The sequence below is a fragment of the Triturus cristatus genome, chromosome 7, assembly GCF_964204655.1.
Source record: "Triturus cristatus chromosome 7, aTriCri1.1, whole genome shotgun sequence".
Lineage (NCBI taxonomy): Eukaryota > Metazoa > Chordata > Amphibia > Caudata > Salamandridae > Triturus > Triturus cristatus.
In genome coordinates this window covers 1363156268-1363182338 of record NC_140590.1, presented here as the reverse complement: position 1 = coordinate 1363182338, position 26071 = coordinate 1363156268, and the positions used below count along the sequence as shown (strand labels likewise).

The 26071-nt window shown below is 43.9% G+C and overlaps 1 protein-coding gene across 1 annotated transcript in view; it reads left to right on the top strand.

Annotated features, from left to right (window-relative positions):
- Positions 1 to 26071, top strand: part of UQCC1 (ubiquinol-cytochrome c reductase complex assembly factor 1) — a 426281-nt gene that overhangs the window by 81320 nt on the left and 318890 nt on the right. The window contains exons 3-4 of the mRNA XM_085619075.1: positions 10709 to 10813; positions 11824 to 11931. Of these exons, the coding sequence (XP_085475201.1) occupies positions 10709 to 10813; positions 11824 to 11931 (213 nt within the window). The remainder of the gene's footprint in view (positions 1 to 10708; positions 10814 to 11823; positions 11932 to 26071) is intronic.

Here is a 26071-nt window from a genome sequence, read left to right as displayed (position 1 = left end):
CTATAGAAAGTAACAGTTGAAATAAAAAAATATTGAAATTGAGTTTAAAAAAACTTGAGACAAATGTGATTTTTTTTAAAGCAAATTTGAGGTTTGCACAGGATTCTGGGTAAGAAACTGTTGGGGGATCTACGTAAGCACACATCCTTGGACTCCCCCGAGTGTTTAATTTTCAGAAATGTCTGGGTGTGTTAGGTTTCCCTACATTGCTGCCGAGTGTGGGACCAGAAACGCAGGTGACCCCCTTGCAAAAGCAGGTCATTTTGTGATTGAAAATTTTTGATGCCTCCACCATACATTTTGGGTCATTCCCTGTGGCGGGCACTTGGCCCACCCACACAAGTGAGGTACCATTTTTTATCGGGAGACCTGGGGGAAAGCTGGCGGTCAGAAATTTGTGTCAGTCTGTTGATCCCACAACTTTCCAACACAGAAATGTGGGGAAAATGTGATTTTGTTTATTAGCAAAATCTGAGGTTTGCAGGGGATTCTGGGTAGGACAAAGTTGGGGGATCCACGCAAGCCACACATTCTTGGACTCCCCCGGGTGTCTAGTTTTCAGAAATGTCTGGGCTTGGTAGATTTCCCTACATGGCCGCTGAGCCCAGGACCAAAAACATAGGTGACCCCTTGCAAAACCAGGTCGTTTTATGATTGACAATTTTTGATGCCTCCACAATACGCACACCTCCAGCCAAGCGCCAGTCCGCGCACACCGCCAGCCTACGCACACTGCCAGCCAAGCGCCAGTCCACACACACTGCCAGCCTTGTGCCAGTTCACACATACTGCCAGCCAAGCACCAGTCCACACACACCACCAGCCAAGCGCCAGTCCACACACACCGCCAGCCAAGCTTCAGTCCATGCACACCACCAGCCAAGCGCCAGTCCAAGCACACCTCCATCACATTTTTATGCAAAAAAGAAAACACAAACTAATTGTCAATAGATACAAAATTATAACTACTAACACAACAGCTCTAACCAAATACATTACACTAATGCCAACCTTGAAATCTGAACTAAAAATATAAGACGATACAGATCAGTCAGTTTATTTTTACGCTCACAGTTGCAACCAAAAACTCAGTTGCGAGTGGTACAATTTAAAACATGTGGGCACACACAGCCCAGGATTAGAAGGACAATAGGGGCAGTACATATGACTCTCCTTCTGCACACCTCTCAATGGGAAAGTCTTTTTTGGCCGTGGGAGGAAGGGGATCAGGAAAGTGGCAATCTTTCAATATAGCCACATCCATCACCACTGCTACCTCTAGGAACTCCTACCTGTTCCACTAAAACAAGGCTCTCTATCAGAGACTGCTAAAACTGAACAAATGTAATCTTTGACTCTGGAGATCAGTCCTTAAATACAACAAAGGCATTTGTAGCTTGCTAAATGGAATAAATGGACAGCCAACTTCTTATACCGAGCATACGCCTTACAAAAAGCACTGTGTGGTTCCAACCGCTGATGTAGTCTTTCTACACCGCCCGTTTGCTTATTGCAGCCTAAAAAGCACACAGTTTGCAAACTTCAGCAACCTGACCCCAAACAGTCACAGGTGAAGTACTTTCATCATGAATGGCAGTCAGCATATAGACATCTCTCCTGTCAGAATATTTCAGAGCTAGATGACCATAACTTTCGCAAAGCACTGCACTGTCCCTTCACAAGTTTGCTTAACAAACTCACTTTTTTGGGTAACCTTTACGGTTAGAGCAGATTGTGCCACAAGCAACAGTGTCTACTTTGAACAATACCCTGAACAATGGCACAACAGTGTAAAAGGCATCCACATATAAATGGTGACATTTGCTAAAAAGTCCGCTGCCAAGTTCCCACACAATTTTCTCTGTAACTCCAACAACCAGGGGAGTCAATACTGGAACCCCTACCAGTGTAGACCTTGAAATTATAGACGTATCCAGTACTCCTCTCAGACAGCATATACATCCTAATTCCATAATGTGCCCTCTTGCTAGAAATGTACTGCCTAAAAACTAATCGACCCTTGAGCAGGACCGAAGACTCATCCACAGCTATTTCTTTCCCTGGCACATAAATCTGTGAAAAACGATCTACAAAGTGATCAAGGACATGCGGAACATTAAATAAATGGTCACAGTCGAAGTATTCCAGGCAGTAGAGGTAATAATAGGCACTCCCCTCATGCTTTCCCCGAAGCTAGGCCTATTAGGCCTGGTCAGTCGCGCCAAACTTTGCTACCGGGGATTCGTAGCAATTGCTTTATTGCTTGCCAAGAGAGAAATAGCAATTCATTGGGGGGCGAAAACTAGGCCTCAGAGGGCTGCATGGACGCATAGTTTGGCTTACTGTAATCTGCAAACAGAGATCTATGCCACGCTCCAGCCCCCAACCTCCAGGCCCAGGACATATGGTGCATTTACCGCACACCTACAGCAAACACTGCAGGCCTCTCAGGCCCCTTCAGATACTGCACGACCAACCCCCGCGGCCCCCGCAACTGCTGTAACCCCCAGCACTGACTAACCTACATATTTTATGTCTCCCCTCTCTCATATCCTCCACACTGATTTGCATTCTCATGCCCATTTAAAAAGCACTACTAGGCCGCGACAAGACCCCGATGCTATATATCTAGCATGAAGGACCACCCCCCACCTTTCATATTTTCCCTGTATTGTTGTCATTATTCATAGTCATCTCCTTATTCATGATTATTGTATTTCACGAGCCAGACTAGACATCCGATTATATGCTTTTTGGATAATTACTTGATTTCTGTTTTGTGCTTTTGTATTGTATGATGTTTTCATTTTTTTTGTATTGAATTGTCTTCTTTGCTCTAAAAAAAATCTGAAAATGTAAAAAAAAGAAAAAATGGTCACAGTCAGGGTGATCTTGTGGTAACACTATAGCATTATCAACAAAATGCAACATCCGAAGAAGAAGCAAATACTGATTATGTCTCATGGTTGCATGAAATATAGCTGTTGCCATCAAGGTATCAGTAGACCAATATTAAGACAGTGACGGCTTCCTTATCAGGCCCATCAAAAAAGTTAAACCCAAGTACTTCTTCATCTCATCCAGATTTGTGGAAGTCCACTGGGAAGCACTAGAGTGGGGCTTAAGTCTGGCCCTCAGCATACAAATTAGTCTGCTCAACAATCTCAGCCAAAAATATGTCGTCCATAAACAAATGAAAGAACTTTATAGGCAAAAATGTTTAACTATTCACTCTGCACTCTGCAAACCACTAAAGGCAGGCAACACTGGCTGCACCATGTTTGGTTCAACCTAGAGTCCAGCACTTCCAGTGGGAAGCCTTGCAGTCCTAGGCTGAAATCCAGATGCCTCTTGCAGCACTATCGGCTTATCAGTATCCTCCTCTAAAACAGCCAGTTCATCCCGCATTGAGAGTAGCTTCATCCGCACTGAGAGTGGCTTCATCCTCAGATGATTCCTCTCGACAGAAAATTCAATGCCAGAATCCTGGCCTCCCTCCTCTGCTTCAAATGCAGAGTCAGTCTCATAATCATGGTCAGAAGATTTGAAAAGCATCCCAACAACCTGCTGAGCGGTCATCCTGCGGCTAGCCATAATCCTTAGTTCTAGACGTAGCTTGACAAATAAGTCAACAGTACCCAAAACTGTGTAAAAAGGTAATAAACAAAGTGTAGCAGTGGCAAGGTAAAGTCAATCAATACAAAGCACACAAAGACCTATATACTATAAAACAATACCACTCACTTTGCCAGAAACCACTAGACTCACCAGCACCTACTCTGCACAGACACAGCAAGCACCAATATCCCACTAGAAAAGAAAACTAAAAACAATTACGCACAAGGCAACACAATACACATTGTACACAAATACAAGGAAAATGTCACACATTCAAACAGAAGCTAAATATGCTGCTATTAGTACAACATTTTCAAAAAATACATTCATGCAGGTCATTGATACTCATTTGGAGCAAACAATATAAAAAGACGTTTCCTTACCAAACGCTTGCGACTTCCCAAACTACAGCCCTACCAGTGCCTAAACCGCAAGCACCAGTTACACCAAAGTAAATCAAAAGCTTTGCACTAAAATGAATAGGGGAACAAAAGGTTACGATGACAAATAATGGCAAAACACGCAGGCCATTATCCAAACCACATTTAACACACAAACTTACCCTGGTGGTCTAGTGGCTTCTGCCCCCCTTGGGCTTAAAAATACAAGGCCTATCTGCCCCAATGGGGGCTGAAACAGCCAAAATATTAACCCACAAAAGGGGAGTGACCCTTGCCCAAGGGGCCTTAATGCAACCTTTTTGCACCAAATACAAAAATAATCCCTGGTGGTCTAGTGGCTTCCAGATGTGCCTACAAATATAAGGCCGAAATGGCCAAAACATTCACCCCCAAAAGGGGAGTGACCCTTGCTCAAGGGGCCACTCCCCAAAACATTTTTCACTACATACAAAAAAATCCCTGGTGGTCTAGTGGCTTCTTTCCCCAAGGGATCTCTCCCCATAATTATTAAAATATAAATCCCTGGCTTCTAGTGGGTTTCGACCACCCCAAGGGCTAGATTGGCCGAAAAAGCAGACGATCTAGCCCCAGGGGGAACCGGAAAAAGGAAATTGCCCCTGGGTAACGGCCCTTACCCAAGGGGTCAATACCAAAATGCACAAAATTGAAATACCTGGCCCCTAGTGGGTTTTGCCCCCCCCCCCCGGGGGGAGGGGGGCAAAATACGGCTACACATGCCCGCAGGGGAGTGGCCCTTGCCTAAGGGTTCGCTCCCCCAACAACACAAAAAAACATCCCTGGGTGGTCCAGAGTATGGTCTCTTGCTCCACGATCGTGGGCCTCACCCGCGATCGTGGAGCAGGAATCCATTCGGAACAGGCACAGGGGGAAAGGAAAAATTATTTCCTTTTCCCCTGTGTTTTGCCCAAAGAACCTCGGACCCCCCCCCCCCGCGAGAAGAATGCACCTGATCCACGTCCTGTCTCTGGGCATGCTGGAAGCAAGTGACTTCCAGTGAGTCCCCGGCAGCCTATGATAACGTCGGTGCGGATGTCATCTGATTGCCAAAGGGGGTTGGGGATGGCAGAGGAAGCACTTTGGCTGCCCTCCCCAGTGAGGGCATGTAGGTGGGCGGACCACGGAGGAAGTGCCAGCGCTTTCCCCGTGGGCCAGTGCCAGGACGTCATGTTTACAACACCCAAGACGTTAACTATAACATTTAAACGTAGCTTTGCAGCTTTAAGAGAACAGGACATTTTCCATGTTCATTTTCAGTTAATGTGCCTAATGTTTAAATATACTTCTAAATAAAATATGGCGATCAATCACACATTTTTTAACACTACCATTCTAAACAGTTCCTTTGTTTTCCAGCCTATCACATGCACACGCTAAGAAATTAGTGCTTTTGTGTTGCCACACAGTCACGCCTGGCTTGTATATAACATGTGTTTTTTACTAGGAAAGCTCTGCCACACACAACACCCTGGATGTGACTTTTATACATTGTGGGAGTTAACTGAGGCATCAATCATTTGAAGTTAAGTGTATGTCAATAGTTAGAGTAAATGGTGGAGGACTTAGTTAATGTCCTGTGCATATAGCCAGAAGAGTCTCCTATCACTTCAATCCAGTGGTGTCCAGTGTGTCCAGAAGGGCTGAATCAGAATAACCACAACTGATATATGTTCATAAATTGCGATCTGGCATTAATCTAGGCCTCCTGGGCCTTTAGTGGACACAACTGCTCTTATCCAAGAGTGTACATAATGAGCCAGTATTGGATCTGCCCTTCTCAGCAGGGTCACCCACAAAATATTTGCCTTGACCTCTCCTGTTTTCTGAATCCGTTTTTGTTGGCCTGTAGGACTCTGTGCACTTTACCACTTCTAGACTGCGCTACAGTAATCGTGCTCTCGCCATTAAAGATGGTGAAATTGGCTGACACCTGATTGGCCTATTTAATTTACTTATAAGTCCCTTGTAAAGTGACATAGCATATACCCAGGGCAGGTGAATTACATGCTACTTGTGGGCCTGCAGCACTTGTGCCAGTCACTTAAGTAACCCCTTAAAACATGTCTCAGACCTGTGATGGATGTTTGTGTGCAGATTTAATCTGCCTTTTTGACCTGGCCTAATAAACCTTTTGCCAGACCTAAACCTTTCTTTTAATACATACAAGTCACCCCGTGGGTAGCCCCCAAACAACCCATGAAGTGTATTTGAAAAGTGAGACATGTGATTATAAGTTTTATATGCCCTGGTATTGAAAAACTCTCAAATTAGTTTTTCACTATTGCAAGGCCTACCTCTCCCATTGGATAACATTGGGTTACCTATTACATTTAATGTGCTAACTTTTGTTTGGAAGAAGGTAGAAATATCATGTTTGATGTCTAAGGAATTGTAATTTGAAATATTTTTAAGTCACAATTCTAAAAATGTCACTTTTAGGAAGTTGCTTTGCCGAAGAGAAGAAAGTCGATTGCACTCCTTTCCTTGTGATAGTGTTCATTTCTAAGTAAGTGATGGCGTGCAAACTGATGCTGTGATTTGTCCCAAAAATCACGGATGTGAAATTAACAGTCCAAAAGACACAAACCTAACGTGCCAATCAGTCGCACTGCTTTGTGCGGGAATAGATTCTCACAATAATCAAATATGCATCATGTATTCCAAATTTCAATCCAAGTTTTAATCCACCATTTGTGTTGTAGTATTTATTCCAAATTCATACATCAATTTACTTGCACTGCGAAGACAGTGTATTCCACAATTATTTAATATTTTCAAATATTCACTGTATGCCCATCCAGGCCTTAACGGCGACAAGTAGGAATGAACAATTCATAATCAGTAGCCTCATGTAATTCCACCCAATGCATTTCGGACTACTGAGCCCTTCATCACGGGTAACTGAAATAATAGTAATAACAAGACATCTAAATCATCTGTTCAAAGCAACCAGTCATTGAGGTATATGTGTGAGTGCTGCCCCCTGTGATTTACCCTTACCCAGTCCCATGCTCAATGTGCGTACACCCTAAAAAGAAATCTATATGTGAACCTAATGATAATGCCCCTTAACTACTACGAAACATAAGCGGACAAAATTGCAAAAAAAAAGCTGTGTTAAATCCAAACCCAAAACATTTGTAAACTCAATAAAGATAAAACCCCTGTCATTCAGTGCACTCCACCCCTTAGTGCAATTAATACTGTGGGAATACCCACCATACTCCCCGCTCCCCTGATTGCCGCGTCAGGTCTGTGTCTTTTGGACTGTTACTTTTATAAAGTTGGCATTTTCTTGTCCTAGTCTTGTCAGTTGATTGACCTTCTGTTCAGAGCTACCGGGACCTAACAAGCTCCAGAGGCCCCCCCCCTGCAACTGTCCAACTGACCTGCTGCAACTGGATCTGTCTAGCCTTGCAACTGGGCCCAGCTTGCCTCTTTAAGAGTCAGTCTCTGATCCCCAGGAGGTACCTTCCGAGGGTGTAGGCACTTGGCTGGCATCAAACTGCACCCCTCTGGACACAGAAGTGTTATGCTTTTCGCGATTGCGAATGTGCCCACTCGCTCCTAGATCTTGCTGCCTGCCAGTACAAAGCTCTGATGAACCTGACTACAGCGACTGCTAGCGTTGACCAGCAAAGCGAGATCTGCACTTCGCACAACAGCATCACTAGCCCACAGTGACCCCCAAGGCGAAGCTCCTCCATGACGCCTGTAGGATCCTCTCACTACAGCAACAACTCCAAGATGCCCAGCCTGATGTTCCTGCTTCAGCGCCGACCATCTGCGATCTCTCTCTCTGTTCCTCGCAGTCTCCTCTAGTGCTAACTGGACTCTTTGCGCTAGACTTTGACTAACCTGGTCCCTGTATCCGGCCCAGGCTCTAATCGCGGTTGACCTGAACTTGTGTCTTTCACCTGGTCTTGCACAGCCAGATCACTGTGAGTGGTGTTTTGTGCTTTTAATCGCTAGTTACCTACAATTTTTAAAACTGCATATCTCTATTAATTGAATTTTTGTTGTTTTACTAAATTGGTGTGGAATCTTTTGGGGTGGGGTGGAGTGGGGTGTGTGTGTGTGTGTGTGTGTGTCTGTGTGTGTGGTTTTTTTTATAAATGCTCTACACATTGCCTCTAAGTTAAGCCTAACAGCTTTTGTGCCAAGCTACTAGAGGATTAAGCACAGTGACTATTGTGGTTCACCCTGACAAGGATTATGGCTGTTGCTTGAGAAGGGCTTACACCACCCCTCAACCAACAACTCAAATTCTCAGAACCAGTAAGTACTGCTGTTCTTGGAAGTAACTATACCCTACCACATTACTAGAATAGGTCCCAGCAAGTTTCGTAAAAATATGGGAGGTGGACGATTCTTTGTTTGAGAGTGCATTGATTTTTCGAAGTAAATTAACATTGAATCATATCAAGTAGGAATAAAACTAAAATAAAATAGGGTCCCCACCTCATTAATCTGCCCCACATCCCTGTGACGTCCTGGCTGAAATATTTGAAGAGAAGAAAAGTCAATGAAATTGCGCAGAAATGTCGTCCAGCGCAGATATAGATTATTCTCCTCAACTGTCCTTTGCATCATTCGGCAGCAAACTGAGATATGTTTTAGAAAAGCATATTATTAGCAGTGAAAGTCTGTCACGGATTTGATTGAAATGTTTTTATTCTAATGCGATTTGTTTTCGAGTGTTCGTTTATGTGCTTACATTGGCAGTGTGGAAATATTTTGGCTTTGCTGTTACAAACTGAATATATAAACTAAGCAAATACGTAATTCCTTCTAGAATACACTGTCTAATATAGTACCCACTTTATGGTCGGTGAATGTAGTTGAGACTAATTCTGTATAATTATGGATGGCAAAAGAGTATTCCAGAAGTCCCATTCTGCCCCTGATCCCTTATTCTCCTATTTTTTTTAAGTGGGTGTATAACACAGTTTGTTTGGTGTGTTTCATATGACATCTAGTATTTCTACTATTTTCATATTTTTATATTTTTCAAGCCAATTAGCCTTGAGATGCACTTTTATCATTTTTAGATCTCGCCTGGCTATCGGGTGGCGGTTACGCGCATAACCACGCGCATTCCATTTGCCACCAGCTACCTCCTGCGCGTGCGCCGCCTCACGCATTCAGAGAGATTTAGTAAGGGGCACAAGACCTTAGGAATTCGGTTTATGGCCAGTGCATGTGAGGCATTCAAGCGCGAAGCTGGCATCTGGCATCGGACTTGAAAGCAGCAGACTGCTTTCGCCAGCGTGCGCTCGGCCTCACTTCCTGCATCCCCTCTTACAACAATTAACTCACACCCCATATGCTCGTTCCCTCCCACTCTTCCTTTGATGTCCGCTTTTCTTGTTGTTTACAAACCACGCCACACACTGCTGCACGCCACACACTGCTGCACGCCACACACTGCTGCACGCTGCACACTACCGCACGCCACACACTGCTGCACACACTGCTGCATTACACACTGCTACATTACACACTGCTGCACGCCGCACACTGCCGCACGCCTCACACTGCTGCACGCCACACACTGCTGCACGCCACACACTGCTGCACGCCTCACACTGCTGCACGCCTCACACTGCTGTACGCCACACACTGCTGCACGCCTCACACTGATGCACGCCGCACACTGCTGCACGCTGCACACTGCTACACGCCACACACTGCTGCATGCCACACACTGCTGCATGCCGCTGCACGCCACACACTGCTGCACACCACACACTGCTGCACGCTACACACTGCTGCATGCAGCACACTGCTGCATGCCGCACACTGCTATACGAAACACTGCTGCACGCAGCACACTGCTGCACGCCGCACACTGCTGCACGCCACACACTGCCGCACGCCGCACACTGCTGCCACACTGCTACACGAAACACTGCTGCACGCCACACACTGCTGCACACCACACACTGCTGCACGCCGCACAGTGCTACACGAAACACTGCTGCACGCCAGACACTGCTGCACGCCACACACTGCTGCACACTGCTGCATTACTCACTGCTGCATGCTGCACGACACTGCTGCACGCAGCATACTGCTGCACGCCGCACACTGCTGCACGCCGCACACTGCTGCACGCCGCTGCACGCCACACAGTGCTGCATGCCTCACACTGCTACACGAAACACTGCTGCACGCCACACACTGCTGCACGCCGCACACTGCTGCACACCACACACTGCTGCACGCCACACACTGCTGCACGCCGCACACTCCTGCACGCCTCACACTGCTGCACGCCGCACATTACTGCACGCCGCACACTGCTGCACTCCACACACTGCTTTTATGCGAGTTTATGCTACTGACATTGTAAATGACAATGCCTTTTATTTGTTTTAAAACCAAAACATAAATAAAAGGCATTGTAATTTTACAATGCCAATAGCTCAAACTCTTATAAATGCGAGACCTATTGCATTGCAAATGCTTGTTGTACCAGTTCTTGTGTTTTTTTTACAACCTTGTTGGCCCTTCTTCTAGATGCATAGGTAGATCTCCAAGAGCAACTCTAGTCCGACAGAGTACACTCACTGGGCTCATTGCCACTGTTGTGACAAAAAAGAATTACCACACACATGTGTATATCATAGTATTTGACTGTAAAACTTGTTTTTGTCGTCCCTTTCTAGGTTCTCCAGAAATGCATTTCTCAACAGAAGAAATTATGCTGCGGGTTTACACAAAGCCGTCTCTTAGCAATGCAGCCATTGCGTACACTACACAGCACTTCGAAGGTGATCTTTTTTGCTGCTTACTAGTCCTGGTCATGAAACACTTACGTATTTGTGGTTACAAATACTAATAAAAAGGATCATTTACTGGCTTGTTTCGTTCCCTCTGTTTTATTCTACCTTTGTCATCTTTTTCTGTCTGCAAAGCAAACACAAGGCGATGATGGACGGAGCGCTGACACTTTTCAGACACTCACCCCCAGTTTCAGCGCTCCGTCCATCATCTCCTTGTGTTTGCCATCTTTTTCTGTTTCCCATTTACATTCCCTTTCTATCTTTATCTCTATCTGTCTTTATCTATACTCTGGTTTTCGGCCATTTTAAAGTACTCTCTATTAACACTGCTAATTCGTTTCATTTTTTTCCAGAAGCGAAGTTATTTTCGATGCTTGTAATGCAAACTACGACTTTAGAAAAGTGTTCTCGTCCATATTCTCAAAGCTAGTAAATTCGCCTGACAAGAAGACTTTGTCATGCATAAAGCCAACTTAAATGTGATAGCTTTGTAAATAACACCTGTAAATGATACCAAACAGCTGATAAAAAAGTTTGGAAAAGATTCAGACGTCATTTCGTCGTGCAAGCCTTCCTCCAGATCCCCTGCATAATATATTAAAAGTGTATCTGCCATTTCTCATTCATCACTGGCACCTTGCTTATAATGCTGGTGTCTATGTAAATGTGACACTGCTGTTCCCGTCCTGCCCTTGTTACACAAAGTTCATCTTGAATAAGTTATTTGTTTGCCATGCAGAATACTATTGACGTACATTAAGGTCAGGACTGAAGGTATCAAACATGACACAGGCCACTTGGCGGCTTTAAGCAGGTTAGGTAGTTTAGGAACCTGTAGACCATGAGCAATGAGTGATTATTGTGGGACACCTTTACCTTTTAAAAGACCCACAGGCTTGTGTACACAGTTGTGTGCTCTGCTTATGCTGTTAGCTAAACAATGAAGATGCATTTCCGTTTTCAGGCTATAATATAAGTGTTTGTGTTCTCCTGTCTAGGTGTGTACTGCAAAGGGCAATCTACAACCATCAGAAGAGGAAGTTGGAGCTTTTACTAAAATAATAGAAGCAATGGGATTCACTGGACCATTGAAATATAATAAATGGGTAAATATTTATTTCACAGCATTAAATACTTCCATCTGTAATTGAAAGGTATAGTTGAAAGAATGCATTTTTTCTGATAATCCGATTCTGAGAAAAGTTCTAGTTCTGTTCTAAGGGGAGGAAAAGCACACCATGGAGCTTTGGGAAAACTTTTTTCAAATCAAAATGACAAGTCTTACATTTGTCTCTCCAGAATCCGAAACGGAAATATCTCAGTTATCAGTTTATATCTTTTGTTTGACCACTGTTAATATACAGAATTGCTGTTAATGAAGTACTCCAGCACTTTTTGCATGACTATTTGGGATGTAATGGATATCGCAGTCGTCAACATATATGTTTCCATTGACTTCATATACAAATGCCCAATACGCAGATCTTCCTATGCATTTGACTCTTGAGACTGAAGTTTGTGCAGATCCTAGCTGCTCGGACGCTGAGACAAATATATTCTTTATTCAAGTTACCCCTGCTGACTTGTCTTTTCGTGGTCAGTGTGAGCTACAGAGTCAAATGCAAGTGTTATCATTGACCCTCATAAAGCTTTGCAGAGTTCTGCACTTTGATATCTGCAAATGCAAGTGGCATGCCAAATCGACGAATTTTGCTGCCTGAGATCAACTCCATCATCTCTCCCCATATGCCCTTGGATATTACATGTTGCTTGTGGAAGGCAGGCATTCTTGACTTTCTGGAACGTGCTACATTAGTTCATGCTGAGCTGGGCTCTCCCCCAACCCCATCCTCCTCAGATAAGAGCCTAGGGGTCACAATCAATTGCAAACTATCCATAAAGTCCAAGATCGGAACTGTAGTCTCTACCTGTTTCTTTCAGTTGCGGAAGATCAGAAAAATTCGCAGATTTCTTACTAGGGAAGCATTGGTGCAGGCAGTTCTAGCCCTGGTCATCTCTCACATAGACTACGCCAACTCACTGTACTTCCGTCTGCCGCTATATTTAGTCAAAAGACTACAACTGGTGCAGAACCAGGCTGCAAGACTGATTCTTCATCAGCCCAGATGGCAATATGCTTCCCCTCTTATGAGGAAGCTACATTGGCTCCCCATATCACAACGCTGTGCCTTCAAAATCGGGTGCCTCATTTTCAAATCCTTGTATAGCACCTGCCCTAAATTTGTCTCCAATTTTATTCAGACACACATACCCACCCGCAATTTGCGCTCAGCCCACATGAAACTTCTGGTCACACCGTCCTACAAATCAAATCTGTTAGACGGCAGCAGATTTGTGTTGTTGGCCCCCTGCTTCTGGAACGCCTTGCCCCTTGATATCAGATCCTTTACAGACCTCCTGAGATTCAGGAGACTCCTTAAGACATGGCTGTTCATTCAGGCATATGAATAATTTACCAGGACCCAGGCTACTCCTATATATAGCGCCAAGAAACCAACCGGTGTAGGTGCGCTCTACAAATAGTTTTAACATAACATGCTCTAACAAGCCAATTTCCATCAGCCCCCTGAAACACGTCCAGTTTCATCCGTTCGTGCACATTGAGTACATGATAGCAATAGAACATCCAAGTAGTAAAACACATATTTAAAGATTAAAAAGATCATCACATATGTATTATGGTGGTAGTAATGAAGTTTGGGTTAAGTTATGATATTGTCATACTTTGTGACCAAGGTTTTAGTCATTCAGAAGGTGTCATCCTTTATTTAGGTATGAAGTGTTGTGTCTGTGCTTACAGGTCCCTACTCAAAACACCATCGCAATCCTTAGATTTTTGAAAGCCCTGTTACTAGAACAGTGGCTAATTGTCAATGAGTGAGAGGATAAAGGGGAAACACATTTCTAACTTTGCTGTTCACGTATGTCTCCCGTACTTTTAAAAGAGAAGCTTTTGTTGAATGTTGCCAACAGTTTATATATATCATACACGGAGATAAAAGTAAAGCACAGCATGGTCTACTTTCTTGTTCTCCAGAAACTTAAAAAGCGAATAGCTCATCTTTGATAGGACTGAAAACTAAACTAAGGGTCTTAAGTTTGGCATGGTGTGACCTTTATAAACTCTTTGAATTGGTATGCCGAATCAGGCAATAGAGCACATAATCTGAGTCTGCCCTTGTGCATAAAAGCTCAATGAACCACTGTAACGTGCTCCTTTCACCAGGTAATTGCCTTTCCTGAACATTTGTAAGTCTGCCTCTTAACCCTCTATTGCTGCTATCAGTAGTAGATGGCCACATTCATTCCAGGGCTGATGCTATTTTTATGTTTCAATATTTTTTTCTTTTTTCAAAGAAATAAGAACATTAGCAACATTCTCCTATCTCGGCTGCGTCTCCCTCAGGTCTACCCACCTGAACATTACTGGATATTTATGCATACAGGAAATTCATGATGTCAGTCTGTGCAAGCCTATACGGGACATTTGGTTTCTAAGCCATCTCACATATGGTCTTCTGTGACAACCTGCAGTGAGTTCAGAGACTTAGGGTAGGGTAATAATTGGGCATCTTGCGCAAGAAGGTTCAGCGCTGGTCCCTGTTTAACATAAAAAGGCTGGTGCTTCTGATGCCATTTTTAGCCGATAGTTTGATGAAATTTATAGTAAGAGGTACCATACCCATTTAATAATGTAAATGTTACATTCAGTGAAGTTGTATGCGTTTTGTTATTCTTATGCCCTTAACAAGAGACAGACATGATCTGAAAAACATTTTCTGGCATGAGTCAGTACTAATTAAGTCTAAGAACATTCTGGATTATCTGTCCAACAAGCCAGGCATTCTCCAATCACAGTGCGTTCATTTTTGACATTACAGTATCAGATCCTGCTGGATTGTCACATCCTGCTTGACAGGTCTGTTAGGGTTTTACATATAAAACTAGGGGTGCACTTCAAGGGATGAGGACTGGATGCAAGACAATTATTTTGTGTATCTACCGTCTGGTTGCTGGAAAACTCTGCGTTGTTCTACCAGACGTCTCTGTCTAAGTTTTTTGGGACTACAGTTACTGTTCCAAACTAGATTTTAGTGTTTGATGTGGGAGAATTGTAGGATTACAATAGTAGACTCCCACACACTGCCAGCCCTTGCAGTCTATGTTTAGTGTGGCTGAAAATTTCTGCCATCTTTAAAATACACAAAATGCATAGAATTGTTCCAAGAAACATTTAACCCATTAGTAAAGGCTTGCCAGTGAGTCATTCCCAAGCGCTAGTTTGTGCTTGGCATAAATGTGGCATCACCAGGCACTCATTTCAGAACACTCCTGGACCTGAGGAAGATCAGAATTGGAATGAAACTGCTGTCTATGACCTGGGAAGAGCCATGAGAGGCTAGACCTGATATCTCTTGTTCAGAAGACAAAGAAGTGTACTCCCAAGGCTCAAAAGAATGACCTCCTGGTAAAGCTACAAGGACACAACAAGCTTTTTTTGTGCAACTGCCCAGCTGACAAGTGGCAACTGGACCTGGAGTGGACTCTACATTATATAGCCTCTGACACCCTGTGAGTTTCTGAGTGCCTCTCCTGAGGTCTTGGGGGGGAGGAGGGCGGAGGGGGGCAGGTCTTCAGAAGTGTACTCCTGTGGTGGATTGGGACATAACGGACTAAAATAAGAAAGCTACATCTTAAATCTTTGACCAGTCCGAACCTGGTTGGTGTATCCTACCCGAGCTCCATCAGTGTCAAATTGCACCTAGGTCCTGGTCTACCGCGACCATTGACTATCATTGACAGTTTGTGCCTCTTGGTGCTATTTTTACTTGAAATTTTAAAAATTCACATCTCCAGTTCCCTTTTTGGAAGCAATGGAAGGTGCACCAGGAAAAGAGTCCAAACGCTAATAGGGAAGTTCTTTAAGTTTCTTTTATTCCTTATAGTAAAACATGCAGTCAAACATCAGCCAACGCGTTACCTTCTTTACAAAAGAATTTTTTCAGGGCAATAATTAGCAGCGGTCCTGTCGAGTTTTAATCACAAAGGTATAGTAACCTAGTCACCACTCGGAACCCCTCAGTCAGAGTTCCGGGGCATAAAGGGCAGGTACAGTGGTCAGTATTGTCAGTACTCTGGTTATGTTAAGAGAGAATTGCTTCTCTGGCATATGCGCCACATGTATCCCTATGTATGTGAGGTCCCATCGCAACTTGACCTGCGGCAGAATTTCCAGAGGCCTACCATTGAGGCTTGCTGAGGAGAATATCAATGATTCACCTTGGTTGAAGAGAAGGCTGGATGCCTTGCCGAACTGCTGCAGCGCCTGCTTAAGGAGTAACACTGAGATCTCGGGCAGTTGCAGATAAATGAGGGTGTCATTTCCATATAGAGAAAATAAGCGATCCACCACCCCCACTTGTATCACCCACCGCCCTAATTTGGCATGTAAGTACATTGCTAGGTGTTCCATGGCCTAGAGAACAGCAGCGTAGAAAGCAGGCAACCTTGCCTAGTGCCCTTCTCTATGTTCCAAGCATCTGATATATATCCACCCAACCTGACCCTCGCCGAGGGATGCATTTCCGTTTTTGCCTGAATTGTCACACAAAGTACCTCCGGATTTAGATCTGGACTGTAACCTGTGTCTGTCACCGGAACACTGCGAGAGGACATTCGACACTGAAACAGAAACACTCTTCTGCTCCGAAACCTTCGAAACCATTTCCGAAATCTGATCCTGGCAATCCTGTGTTCTCCACAATTTGCAAGGAATATTGGATGCTCACCAAAAGCAGATCCATTTCCAGACCCACACAAGGCGCATTCTTGCCAAACGTTCGGTTCCGACTCCACTGCCATCGAAGAGACAACTCTCCTTCGAAGACGCTATTGATACACCAGTCCTGGTAGAAACAGAAGGCGGACAAGCCTCCAGTCTTTTACCACCTCCACCACCATCTCCACCTCCAGTCCCCCTCCACCACCTCCACCTTCTCCAACACACTCTGATGGAGATCCCTTGAATATAACCCTTCAAGGGTCTCCACACTTTAACACAGGTGGACATTGGGCAGGGGATGACACTGATCCAGACCTATACCCCCCCCCCTTGTCCATTTCCTCTTGACAATTCCACATCTTACCAGGAACTCATCGGTAGAGCCGCTACTTTTCATGAGGTCGAGCTACACAAGGAATCTCTGAAAGAGGTGTTTCTTTTTGAAACACTCTCTTCCACACATAGGGCCACTTAATACCTCCCTTTACTTAAGGGTGTGTTATCATACAGAAGACATCTTTAAAGACCCTGCTAGAGCCAGAATCATCACTTCCAGGGTTGATGAAAAATATAAAGCCGCTCCATCTGACCCATCTATATCAGGGGACAGATTCCTCCTGACTCACTTGGTACTAAAGCTCGCAAGCAAGCTAATTCCCAAGCTGCCAGTGATGCACCACCTCCTGACAAGGAAAGCAAACTCATTGGTCCCTCTAGTAAGTGGGTGGCAGCTCAATCAAGCAACTGTTAGCATATTGCCAACTCAATGGGTTTGCTTGCAAGGTATGACCGTGCACACTGGGATGAAATTGAGGAACTCCTCCAGTATCTCCCGGAGTAGCCCAAGAAAAGAGGTCAGGAGCTTGTCTCCAAAGGTACGCTCATCTCCAACACCTCCATCCATTGTTCCTTAGATTCAGCAGATATCGCTGCTTGAGGGATCAATACTAGTATCTTGCTGCAATGCCTATGCGTAGCCCAGCATATCTGGCTTTAAGCCAGAAGTCCAACAAAGTCTATTAAGGGCCCGATTTACGAGTCTGGTGGTCCACGGACTGCCAGACTCTCAGGGGCGCAATTGTGGCGATCTCCCGACTGCCCTATAAGGAGCCGGGTGGTCAGACCTCCACAGTCTCACCTCAGCAACCAGGGAACCACGTTCCTTGGCAGTGTTTAAGCAGTGTAGAGGCATCAATATACTTGACAGGACCGCTGCGGTCCTGCCAAGCATATTAGGACTTTCCTCTCTATCAGGGTTTTCATGGTGGTTTCTCCACCATAAAAACCCTGGCGAAGATGGAAAGCCCCCTGTGTGCATGATCACCAATTCCTGCATGGCATGGACTTTTCAGTCCATGCTCTGCAGGAACTGTTTTTGGCATCCCCATTGTGGTGCCCATTTTGAGAGACCTTGCATGTCATACAGGTAGAAATCCTAATCTGGTGGTGTGGCGGCGGGGTGGACAAGGCGCAACACCCCCAAAGTTGTAATCTGGCCCTTATTGTCCCTTTCAACAAAGAACATCTTTTCAGACCCCAAGTTGACCTGGCCATGGAAAAAATGAAAAAGGATACGGCGAATTCCAAGTCTGTGTGTGCACTTCAGACACCTACTCCTCCTGGCTCCTTTGGGCCGCATCATCTACAATGGGGGTTTGAAAACCACCTCTTCAGATTCCTTTACCTTGTACCAGTGCGGCCAGGGTTACCATACCTCTCCCCGAGGTTACTATACCGGCTCCATAGGGGCAACAATGTCAAAGGTAGCGGCAAAGGTGCTTCTCCATGTGGTGCCGCACCCACCACAAAACAATGACTTTCTTCTCATTCCCCTCCAAACACTCCACAACTGTCGGGGGACCATTACAGGATTTTCTGCCCACATGGCAATCAATACCATCAGATCAGTGGGTGTTGGACATTATCCAACATGGTTAGAGCTCATTACCACAACCCCAAACATTCCTCCTCGCACTCACACGCTCTCTCAGGAACATCAAACGCTACTCAAACAGGAATTTGAAGTTCTTTTGCTCAAAGGAGCCATAGAACCCATCCCTCTGCAACTTTAGGGGTCAGGAGTATGCTCCCTGTACTTCCTAATCCCCAAAATGGATGGATCTTTAGGCAAATCTTTGATCTACGACCCTTAAATCATTACATCCTGTCAGAGCATTTCCACATGGTCACTCTCCAAGACGTGATCCCACTTCTCCGGCTAGGTGACTTTCTATCAGCCCTAGACTTAAAGAATGGCTAGTTTTGCATTCCAATACATCCAGCACATCGCAAATACCTAAGATTAGTGATAGCCGGCAAACATTACCAATACAAAGTCCTCCAGTTTGGAGTGACTACTGCACTGCGAGTATTCACCAAATGCCTAGCAGTGGTAGCAGCACATTTACACAGACAAAACATCCATGTCTTCCTGTATCTCGCCAACTGTGTTAATCAAAGCCAGCACTCTTCCTCTGTGCCAACAGCACACTCAAAATACCAAAGACCTGCTCCATCAACTAGGCTTTACCATCAATGTCCAAAAATCTCCTCTTCAACCTTTACAGGTTCAACTGTATCTGGGGGCTAGCCAAAACACACAGGTGGGATTAGCCTATTCCAATACAGCAAGAATTCAACATTTCCAAACACTGTTACCACAGTTCCAAGCCAATCAACAGTTAACAGTCAGAACAGTCATGCGCCTACTGGGTGTAATGACATCATGCATCGCCATAGTGCCACATGCATGACTACACATTCATCCACTGCAGGAATGTCTAGCACAACAGTGGTCTCAGTCACATGGTCAATTAGAGGATCTGGTGTTGATAGACAGACTTACTCATCACTCTCTGCAGTGGTGGAATGCAAACAACCTGTTAAAAGGGTGTCCTTTCCTCGAGCCTGTTCCCCACATCATCCTCACAATGGATGCATCACTGGCAGGCTGGAGTGCTCACTTGCAGAATCTCACAGTCCAGGGTCTCTGGGACACCAAACACCAGGGTCGCCACATCAAATACCTACAGCTTCAAGCTAGCGTTAAAAGCGTTCACACCTCACCTGATCTCCAAGGCTGGCTTAGAATGGACGGACAATATGACAACCATGTACTATTTACAAAAAGAAGGGGGACACTTTCTCTACAGCTGTCACCCCTATCTCAGACCATTTGCCGCTGGGCTCTACATCACAACATTCATCTGTTAGCGGAACATCTCCCGGGAACAGACAACAATTTTACCGACCTCCTCAGCAGGATGCGGCAACAAGTCCATGAGTGGGAACTCCACCCAAGTCTTCCTCCCTTATTTCCACAAGTGGAATTTTCCACAATTAGGTCTCTTTGCAACTGCGTACAATGCAAAATTCCCGAACTTCGCTTCCAGATTCCCAGACCCACTATTCAAGGGCAATGCTTTATGGAGAAACTTGTTATAGATATTTACCTGTGCTTTGCCGCCTTTCCCTCTTCTTCTGTTTCTTATTCGGAAGCTCAGGCAAACATCTCTCACACACATACTAGTGGCTCCTACATGGACCTAAGAACCCTGGTTCACAACACTACTAGAACTTTCGGTAGTTCCCCACAAGAAGCTTTCACTCAACCCGGACCTTCTCACACAAAAACATGTAGAAATCAGCACCCAAATCCCAAGGAACTCAACCTAGCAATTTGACTCCTGAAGTAATAGAACTTGGTTATTTCAATCTCCCACCTGAAAGTATGACCACTCTCAAAGAAGCTCACAAGCCTACTACTAGAGCATGCTATGCACCTAAATGGAAAACATGTGTCTGTTATTGTCACAAAAGTGTCAATCCATTTAATGCTACAATATGTTTGTTACCTGCTGCATCTACAGCTCTCTGGCCTTGCATTCACATCCATACACTCACATCTGGCTGCAGTGACTGCTTATCTGCAAAATAGGCAACACCTGTCTGTTCAAAGTATCAGTCATCAAAGCCTTTATGGAAGGAAGATCTTAAGAGAGTGATTTCACCCCGAGTTCCACCTGCACCTAACTGGAATCTTAACATTGTTTTCAGAAGACCTATGGGTCCAACATTTAAACTACTACATAACACCTCTCTCCGATTTCTATCTTGGAAGGTCGCTTTTTAAATTGGCATTACTTCACTATTCAGCTCAGGGCACCAACCATTAGAAGAGCCTTTCTTCCAGCACCACAGATATAGGGTGGTCCTTTGCACCAACTCAAAATTAATTCCAAAGGTGGTCTCTCATTTCTACCTTGATCAACCAAGTTGTCTATGTTCTTTCCTCAACCAGACTCAATTGCGCAAGGGGCTCTCTATACATTAGATGTTAAGAGGAGCCCTTATGCACTAAATTGACAAAACTAAAGATTTTCGCAAAACCAAACAGCTCTTTGTTGCTTTTTCGCTCCCCCTGGAAAGAATGCTCATATCCAAATCAAGCGTTGCCAGGTGGATAGTTAAACACATTCAGACATGTTATGTTAAAGACAAAAAGACTTTACATACACCCTGTAGAGCACACTCTACTCACAAAATAGGGGCTTCTATGGCTTTCCTGGGCTATATTCCACTAGCTGATATATGCAAAGCAGCAACACTCTTTCACTAAACATTATTGTGTGGATGTTCTAGCATGCTATCAAGCTAATAACTGCAACACCCACAGGTTAGCCACCGCTTTGGAGGGCACTGCTTTACAGTCTATGCAAAGCATGTGTATCTACAGCCACACATGGCACATCGAACAGATTATGTTACTTACCCTGTAAGCATATATTCTTGGCATGTGGTGCTGTGGATTCTCATGTACCCATCCTCCTCCCCAGACACCTGTGGCCGTTGCAGTTTCTTTACCTTTTCATATGCATTGACATCTCTTTACTTAGACTTACTTTACCCTCTATTCTCACCCACCTGCGGGAAAACAATCTAACAATGGAGTCGATGCCCATATGCGTTATCACCATGAGGAGGAGCCACTCTACCTCATGACCCGAAAGACTTCTTCGAAGAAAAACAACTTGCACACATCCGGACCCAACACTAGATGGCAGGAGTATGTAAAGCATGGGTATCTACTGCACAACATGCAAAGAACAGATGCTAACAGGGTGAGTAACATAATCCTTTCTTTCCTATATTTTCTTGCAAGTCTGGGAAAAGTTACTAGAAAGCACCAATGACAATGAAAGTGGTAATTGTGGATCTGAATATGCAACATGGTCAAGTGTTTCCCAAACTGATTGCAGACTGAAACCGACACCTGCACTGAGTTAGCCCCTCTGCCTCTGTAACCCACTGGCACTGGCTCCTAGTGGCCCTAGGCCCCCCAAATACACCGGATACAGCAGCAGGTTTTGAAGCGACTCCCCCTTACCTTGCTTATGTTGTCCTCATTTTGTTTTACCCTATGTCCCTGGTTAGGTTTGAACTGCACCATATCTGCGCTACTCGCATGCTACCCGATACTATGGACGTTGTCAGCACTGTTCAGCCTTTGTTGGGATATTGCCTTCCGGTCTGGTGTGCTCATCATGCCTTTTCATCCCTGTTTTCCTGATACTGTTGGATGCTGTACACCATGTTACTGGCAATCTCTTTTCTCTCCTTCCATACCCGCTATATGAGCACTGGTCTGACTGTATGCGTTTCTAATGATGTGCAAAAGAAAAATGTTAATAAAAATGATTTAAACAAAAAAAGTGTTTCCCAAACTGATAGGACTGGCTTACATTCTCAGTTGCAAGCCAGACCTATTGACTTTGGCAGTGTAGGCGCTGTATGATGAGGGGCATGGTGGGTGGTGAGGTAAGCTGACTTAAATATGGATTATAGAAACAAGGATTGGATCTGAAAGGCCCTAGCAAGAATTTTCTGGCACAGTAAAGGCACCACACTGTGCAGTTGTTTGTTTTTTATTTACATATTTACTCTTTTTTTTACGCACAGGAAGATTGAGAGATTTTTGTAGAATCACACAATATTCGGTTAAGAGCAGATGTTGGGATTAGAAACCAATATCTTTGTTCCAAGACCAGCCCTTTATTTTGTCCTTGCTTGCCATGGTCTAATGGTTTTAAGATTATTTTTCTTTTAAGATGGCCACTTACTAGCCCATCTTTGTTTTTACAGTTAACTTACAGATTTTGAGCCAACTAAGGCCAATCCGTCCTCAGAAGGGTTTTGAGGAACCCGTCAGTGGCAGATGACTGGGTGCTTATTCATTTGTCCTTTATTTCTCAGCCTGGGGGTAGGAAAATGGTGGATGCTTTGGTATGTGTACAACATGTGGGCTAATTTTGTGAAGGTCATATCAGCCATGCTTACAGACCAAATATATTTATGGGCAGATATGTATTTTTATAGGGTATTGAGATCAGCAGTGGCCAAATATTGGATATAGGAGGTGCTCTGATCTGTAGGATCTTGCGCAACAATGTATAGCCAGAGAAGGTTGTGAGTCCTGCGTGATAAGTAGTTCTGACTCCTAACTGCAGCTCGCCTCTCAAATACTCAGGTGGCTTCACCACAGATCAGTCCCACTTTCTCCAATGATGTCAATGGATGTTTGTACATTATCATCTTTCATCCCACGTACCTACAAGCTTTGCCTTGTGTTTTCTGTTAGAGCATTAAGAGTTATCTCCTGGCTTCCTCTAATACATGTATGTGGAATATGCAGATTATTAGCATTTTGGCCCTGGGAAAGCTGGGTGCATTGATGTTCTGACGTCTCCTTTGAAAACTGTCCTCCTTGAGTGTTTTCAAGTGTTGTGGAAAGGAAACAGGAGACAACTGGGTATCCTTTTCACACATTTCTGGAAATATCTTTTTTACAAATAGCTGGAGATCCCAACTAGGGAACGCATACCCAAGACATAGGGGAAATGTAATATCAGGGCCCTATGGGTTATTGTATAGCCGAACACAAGAATACTTCCATAGATGCTCTTGAATCCTAACACTAGGGTACCATTTTAGAAGTAAGAAAGGCTTAATACCGTGCTCCAATTTGACGTACTCCCATTTTTGGTCCCGGATCATTGCTGTCTAACCCAGTTTGACCCAGGTCCCATTCAGCAGGGCCACTGAGAGCTTCTGTTTGCTAGCCAGACCCTCAGTCTCTCGCAGAGACTGACAATCCTGAGGACTCAGTGGAAGAATCTGTTGAATAAATAATGCAGTTCATTTGGAATACTCCTACTTAATTTGTTTGGTTCTCTTCCTTCTTCAAAGTACAAGTGTTTATGTATATGTTAGTATTTGTACAGCACAAATCTAGCTCGAGAGAAAAGAAGCATTGAGCAGACATTTGGCATACTGTGCACACAATTGGTCAAGCTGGGTTTCTTAAGTCTCAATCTCTTAGTGAAGTCATCAAACAGAATCCCTTACTGGTTGTGTGGACCTTTGATTGTCGGTTTGAAGTGTAAGAGAGGAGCTAACATCAGCAGTGTATCTCAGTTACAGTGAAACCAATGCCGCTCCACAGAAACAAGAGATAGGATGGTGTGCAAGCCTAAAGGGTTTTATTGACAATTTAATTCAGATTACAAATTATATAAATCAGAAAAATTTAAGAAAGCATAGTATAAGTGCGTACATATTTAAATGATCATGCAGTCTGAGCCTATATATGATTAAAAAAGAAAATGAAAAATATCATTACATACATCAAAAGAAATATCACCCAACCAGGTTCCATAAAGGTTCCCTATTCAAAATATAGGATCAAAATTAATAAGGGACAATTGTATGAGGAAGGTGTCAGCATCATATAAACCAGATTTAAGGTTCAATTGAAAGAGTCTGATATTCAAGCATAAAGCTTAACACTCAGGCAGAGGAAATCAGCAGTTGAGAAGAGGTTTTCAGCAAAGTCAAGACCGTGTTGGGTCTGCTAGTCTCAAGAGTGCACAATGAAAGCATGAAAGAAGATTCTAGAAGGCTTCTCTTTATCTTCCAAGGAACAAACCAATCAAAAAACAGTGTTCTCGGGGAGCAGGTAGACTCCATATGTTTCCTACCTTCCAGCAAAGGAGCAATCGTTTGAACGACCTTGAATATAGCATCAGTCCGTCCTACCTGGTACAGGATGGTTTCTCTCACCTTCCTCAGTCTGTGTATCTGAGGCCAAATGTTAATTAAACTGATCAGTAGTCTGCAAGTCTAATAAAATGAACCTAGTCCAAGCTAACGAGGCACATGATAAGACGCATGCTAAGAAAGGAAAAACAAGGCACTTGAAAAATGTAATACGTGCACTGAGGCCTGTTGCACGTTAAGCCATCTCCAGATTTAAATAGGTTTTGAATGAATACAGTTAGCATAAGTATTTAAATCAAATGCAAATTAAGAAAGGCATTCAGTTTCTTTCATGACGAGTATATTTATTATAATTCTACTAATTATATTAGTGACTCTTCTTAAAGTGAAAATACAGCCTCTTGCTACTGTTGATTCATGAAATGCACGCAGGTTAATGCAGTTAAACACACGTTGGGTATATATGTTGCATGTAAAAGGGGTGGGCACAAAATTATGCTGTTCTACAGCCTACTCACTAAAGACCTTTTTCCTTGAAGCTGGTTTTTTGTGAAGGCATATTTGTGAGACACCTGCATGACTGTGGTGCATCTTACTTGATGTGCATTGTACCGTGGCATCCTGTTTATAAAGCTTCTACAATATAGCTAACCATCACACATTGTGTGTTTGGTTTTAAATTTGGGCTTGTTAACATCCAGAATTCAGAGCTGAATGTAGGCGCTATGCGCAGGACTCACACGGAAGTCAGTTTGAAAGATCTTCTTGTCCATTCTCCTTGCTAACCATTGTAAATCATGAACGCGCTTCCTCTCATTTATTTACTTACTGTAGTTCTTGATTATTTTATGATGGTTTTACAGCACTCTGTGCACTATTCTTTGGAAACTTGAGGTAGTTACTAGGGTATGTTATTGGGAAGGCAATCACAAAATTTTCTGTTCAGTTTGAAAGCAGGCGGACAAAGGTCCTTCTAAAAAATAAAATTACTGAAACATTTGTGGTTATTTTGAATGGAGCAACGGATGTAGGGTGGGCCCCAGGCTAAATAAAATAAATGGCTAGCATGTATGGAATCTTTGTTTGTAAGACTTAGATTGAGCAGTTGTACTATGCTCCTTCTTCAACCTTTCTTCTCGTAAAGCAGAAAGAGTCCCATAGCTATTTTACGAGCAGTAAAGTAAAACAAATACACTACTGAGTGAAAGCCTCTTGGAAAAAGCCTCCTGAATTAAGACCAAAGAGAAGCACTCCAGATTAGTGTACAGAAACAGTGATAACCTTACTTGGAACACCACTTCTCCCTTAAGGAGTCATGAAGAATCGGCTAATTGAACAACCCAAGTATTGAGTTACATCCTGCGCTATTGTTTGGCGGCATACCAAAA